General features: G+C 39.2%; 1 protein-coding gene and 1 long non-coding RNA gene across 2 annotated transcripts in view; one reads left to right on the top strand and one right to left on the bottom strand.

The window, feature by feature from the left end:
• The first annotated feature begins 34 nt into the window (after window positions 1–34).
• On the top strand, window positions 35–2,648 carry LOC102214367 (uncharacterized). The gene is made up of 3 exons (XR_312037.2): window positions 35–601; window positions 1,302–1,476; window positions 2,054–2,648. It is a non-coding gene; the product is annotated as an uncharacterized LOC102214367 (long non-coding RNA).
• Window positions 2,649–4,286: 1,638 nt separating this feature from the next.
• Window positions 4,287–5,724, bottom strand: part of LOC102215678 (uncharacterized) — a 6,720-nt gene continuing 5,282 nt past the window's right edge. The window contains exons 4-5 of the mRNA XM_005744950.1: window positions 4,825–4,980; window positions 4,287–4,742 (exon numbers count right to left, since the gene is read on the bottom strand). Coding sequence (XP_005745007.1) covers window positions 4,287–4,742; window positions 4,825–4,980 — 612 coding nt within the window. The remainder of the gene's footprint in view (window positions 4,743–4,824; window positions 4,981–5,724) is intronic.

Raw genomic sequence — 5,724 nt, 5'->3', positions numbered from 1 at the left:
TGTGTGTGTGTGTGTGTGTGTGTGTGTGTGTGTGTGTGTGTGTGTGTGTGTGTGTGTGTGTGTGTGTGTGTGTGTGTATTTCGATTTCGGAGTGTGAATGGGCCAAAAAAACTACAAAAAAAGGCATTGAGATATTGAAGCAGGTTTTAATCAGATTGGTTGTTGCTGGGTTATTTCTCAATTACACTGAAATGTCGCATATCATGATTTAAAGCCACACTTCGGCTTTTAGTGAGATCCTTGAATCTTAATGACGTCTCTCCAGCTCTTTAATTTCTCCCTCCTCAACAGCACCCCTGCAGATAACATCTCTGTTCTTTTGACATACCTTATACATCTATTTTTAGTTCTTTTTTATTTTTCGGTTTCAGTTTCTCAGCTCCATCTTTTCAGAACTTTTTCCACACTAAACTCGAGCGCCGGAGCGCGCAGGGAAGGTAGGGGAGGTCCCGGTTGCGTAAAGATATTTTATTGGACGACACAGTGTCGATAATGAAAATGAACGAATAGGCTGCTCACTCTTCGGGGGCCCTTGAACTGATCCACCGCCCTGCCTGTGAAATTCCCTGTGTGCCAAATTACCACTCCAGCCCTGGTAACAGTAAGTTCTGAACTTTCAGTACTATGTTTTTAATCACAGGCTTTATGTTTAAGGATCACTGTGACGTCAGACCGTCAGACTCTAAATGATGGAAGTAAAAGGCGAACTCTCCGGTCCGCACTTTCTAACCATGACAAAAAGTCGTTACCAGTGAAATCAGAGTATTGAACATGTAACCAAAAGTAACACGCGCATGAGTGAGTGAATACGCTGAGTGTTACCTGTGCGGGAGACCGGCCAGGTAGGTGAATAAGGCCATCGTCGATCCTGCTGCGGGACACGCACGGTGCAGTCGAAAGACGTGTGGCGCCGCGATGAGCCTAGTAACAGCTGACTCTGAGTGACGTCAACACAAACGTGTGGCCGGATTTGTTTATTATATACAGTTTAATGTGCAAGCTATTAGTAAAACATTAAAAGGTGAACAGACAGCAGGCCTATGAATAAACAACAATGACGACAAACTATCAAACCAACAAAGTGAACCTAACATCACGTTAAAATCAATCATAAAGAAAGAAAGTGATTTATTTTAAAATGATAGCGAAACTAAATTAGATATAGAACTTACCTAACATTGGATTCCTAAAAGATCTTTTCGTATGCTTGTCTGATAAAGCGTTTGTTATGAGGTGAACAACTATTTAGAGACAGCCCATCTCAGTGACTAATACACTCTGAACTCACCTGACTTTAACAGAAACCGAAGGAGCTCTTCAGACTCACACACCAGACAAACACAATGTGCAGGTACAGCTTGTCCGTCCGCTCACCTGCAGGTGAGTTGGGGGTTATCAAATTAAATCACTCCAAAAAGCAGCAGAAGACCGTGAAAGACTTGAAGATGAAAGCAGCGCAACTGTTTCCAAAGAAAGGTAAGCCCAAAAACTCAAAACATATCAGAAGAGAAACTATAAAGAGAAGAAATAGTAGTGAAGCTATGTGTCGAGCGATCGTGTTGCAATCTAATGAAAATCAAGTGACACAAATGACACGGACTCATTCAAATGTCCTCATTTATTTCAAGAATCTTATATCTTTTTTAAACTGTATCAAGTGTTTATTGTCAAAACTCTTTCGGTTCAGTTTGGTGTTCATTATGTTCCGTGTCAGTTTCAGTTTGTTTTATTGTTATGTGAGGTTTTTGTGTCGTGCAAAAACCACGAAGCACAATAATACGACACAACTTCAAATACACATTCAACTGGATATCTCAGTGTTATTGTGTTTTCGTCGCACAAACTGTGAGAGCACACTTTGGTTTATAAAGCGGGTGAAATAAATGTTTTTCACACTAAGTTTAGTTTTAGTTGAGCAGTGGCCAAAGTCATGTGCTCTCTGAGTGCAACTTAAAAATAACAACCTTCAGTGGTGTTCAGAGACATGATATAATTATTTGTGACATGTTTAAATATTTAGTGAGGTTCTCTCTCTCCTGTGTTGTGTGTGTAGGATATCTTGTGGCTGAATTCCGGCTGATTGTCTCAGGAAAGCCGCTGGACGATGACTCTGCATCTCTGTCAGAGTATGGGATCAAACCCTCGTCCGTGGTGCAGATGGTGGCGAAGGTCCACGGAGGCTGACAGATATCATCATCGATGAACTTAACTCCATCCAAAAAATTCACCTCAGGACTGGAATGTGATAAACCAAAGGACGCAATGCATCATCTTTGCTAGCTGGGACTGTGTCATCTTTGATCTTTGGTTCTCTTCTACACTTTTGTGTCTTCCTTTAGATTTTAAGACTTTTATCATACCTATATAGACTTCAGCACTAATTTATTATCACAAGTTGTAAAATAGGGCATAATAACATTTCTTTTTTTTTATTTCTCTTTTTTTGTTTCGTTGATAGCCTGTGTAACTTACTATTAGTTGAAATACCAAAAGCTGACAACAAATGTACGGTTACGCAGCAGCCCCATGAATATCAATGTTCCTAAAAAAAATGGTTAATATTTAGTTATCTTGACTTTCCAGCTGATTCTCATAAATGCTCTGCTTTCATCTTGTTTAAAAATAAATGCAATGATTATTGAATTTAACCCCTTGTGCTCATTTGTAGCTCTGTATATTTATTCTTGGGTTCTTGTTGAGTAGCCTTGCTTTGCTTAGCTAAATATACCCTGCACAAAAAAGTAATTCATTCCCCATAAACATGATAACTGGACTGCATCAAAAACTGCAATCAAGCGTTTGTGAGTCTTTTACATCACTGTGGAGGAATTTTGGCTACATTGCAGGGTTTACAAGCATTAGCATCCTGTTTAGGGTCATGCATCTTAGAGCAACTCAATCTGATTTAAGTCCAGACTTTGACTCGGACACTCCAAAACCTTTATTTTTTTTTTTATCTACTCAGAGGTGGACCTGCTGCTGTCAGTTCATTGTCCTGATGCATAACACAAGTGAGCTTCATGGGATGGGATGAACTGATGGTTGGACATTCTCATTTAGGATTTTCTCGTAGAGAGCAGAATTCATGGATTCATCAGTTACAGCAGGTCATCCTGAAGCACCAAAGCAGTCCAGACCATTACACTGCTACCACCACGTTTAACTGTTGGCATGATGTTCTTTTTATGAAATGCAGTGTTACTTACTGTGAGCAATAAATAACACTGTATGTTTATTATAGAGGCATTTTGCAGGCAGAAAAATAACAAATGTATTCTATGGTAACATTTATATAAATCTTTTGTTGTGTATTAGGCAGTAGCTGTTGATTACCTGCCAAAATCCTATCTCAATAGTTCACTTACTATGCAGGCTGCATGGTATTCAAAATGATTTGTCTCTAACTGGGCGCACCTGTGAGTGCTCTAATTAACACGCCTCGTGTACAGAGTGAACAGTGCCATCTGGTGGCTGAAGGTGAAAATACAAAAACACATTTTTTCTACTTTGATTTAGCATAACAAGGTTTCAAGAAACTAAACATTGATTTCTTTAAACATTTTACAAAAAAAACTAAGCAGTCAAAACAAGAAAGAAAAGTCTGACCTGAGTAGTATAATAATAATAATGGATTGGATTTATATAGCGCTTTTCAAGGCACCCAAAGCGCTTTACAATACCACTATTCATTCACTCTCACATTCATACACTGGTGGAGGCAAGCTACAGTTGTAGCTACAGTTGTAGCCACAGCTGCCCTGGGGCAGACTGACAGAAGCGAGGCTGCCATATTGCGCCATCGGCCCCTCTGGCCAACACCAGTAGGCAAGTAGGGTAAAGTGTCTTGCCCAGGGACACAACGACCAGGACAGAGAGCCCAGGGATCGAACCGGCGACCTTCCGGTTACAGATGCGATTCCCAACCCCCTGAGCCACGGTGCTAAAGTGCTAAATATCCCGAAGCTAATGCTAAAGAAGCAGCAGACAACATAAAATAACTAAATGTTGAGGAAAAAGATGAGTACACACAGAATGTATGATTAACTTTACTTCAAATTTATGACTGAATAACATTTTTCAGGTTCATTGTCGTTATGATTCAGACATAATGCAGCCGTAAAGATCACATGTGGTAGCAAATTTCTCATCAAGAAAAATCAACACTGATTATATCTGATAACTGTTCCAACAGAACAGAGAATTATCAAAAGATAATTAAAAGAAACAACATGGTATATTATTACAGAAAAGGCACTCTCACACACTTGAGCTTTGTGTCTTTTTCATTATTTTTTCTGCCATACAGGTATCGATGTCTGTCTGGGAGCTACACGACTGAAGCATGCTCCAAAGTAGTCACTGGTTTTAATACATTTAGTATAGCTCTTCAGGCACACAAAACAGAACTTCACCTTACATCGAGGACAAACAACAAATTTACAGCGCCTCTTGCTGTGCTCTACCAGGAACCCACAGGTGGGACAGGCACGGACAGAGGGACACCCGCGGACTTCCTCAACTGAATCAAAGGTGATATCTGGGCATACTTTTAGTGTTTTTAGTGAGTGGTTACAGCAGCCATCATTTTCACAGCGGTCTGTCCGAGGCCGTGGACCCTTCCACTCCCTCAAACACTGCCAGCAGAATTCAAAGGTCTGTCCTTTTACTGCTGTGCACTCTTTACAGAGGACATTCAAGTCTGATCCATTCTCTCTCATCACAGTGGATCTGCATACAGGACACTACATGGAGACAAGAGAGTGGCAACATTTAATACATAACAAAATTTTTATAATCAATATAATATGTTAATTAGATACTTACAAATCTGGTAACAAGTGTCTGCCTGGCGACGTTGAATGTCAATGTTCTTCGGAAATACTTAGTTTCTTGAGGGTCCAGAAGAGCCATTTTACAAACCTCGGCAAAAGTCCACTCAGCACTACAACCAGACCCGCCACACACAAACCTGCTTTCACCCTTTATTGAAATAGTAAACGAGAAATTATTTATTAGACTCATTTTGTAAACAAACCACCAAAGACTATGATGAATTGGAATTAAAGCATTTTTACCAGTTAAACTAAAATTATTATAACTATAAAAACTATATTTTGGGTAAGAGCTACAGTGGTATTCACTAACCTATCAGCTTATGAAACATATCGTATAATAAACAGATTTATCATTGTGCCATTATGTCCATGTTGTAGCACATAGAAATGTTGAGTTAATATTTGCAGATACATTATCCATGTAACTATGTCTTCGCTTTAACTTTTGTTGAAAATGTGATTTATGTAATACTGAGAAGATCATTTCAAGTTTGTGGAATATTTTTTTACACTGGTAAACTAATGTGATTAAATCATAAGCATATCTTAATTAAAGTATAATATAAGTGCAGGTTTAAGTGCAGTGGTGTGCAGGGCTTATGGGGATGCTGATGACATGCAAGTCATTGTGTCTATATCAAGCTTTTAGCCTAATGGTAAGGAGAAATATGTGTGTCTTTCTTTAACATTCAGCTGCTTAGAGATTATTTGAGATCAACAATGACTCATAAGCTAGAACCAACACTTTGGTTTTCCAACACAGATAGATGAATGGCAACAAAGGTAAAGACTTCACTGAAGGAAAGATGTATGAAGATGCAAGCTGGTGTCAAAAGAAGGACTTGACAGGCTCAGAAAAGTCAAAAACAGTGAGATATCTTGCAGAGGG

This window comes from Pundamilia nyererei, unplaced genomic scaffold (assembly GCF_000239375.1).
Source record: "Pundamilia nyererei isolate P.nyererei 1_Seehausen unplaced genomic scaffold, PunNye1.0 scaffold00151, whole genome shotgun sequence".
NCBI lineage: Eukaryota > Metazoa > Chordata > Actinopteri > Cichliformes > Cichlidae > Pundamilia > Pundamilia nyererei.
This window is presented reverse-complemented; position numbering and strand designations above follow the sequence as displayed.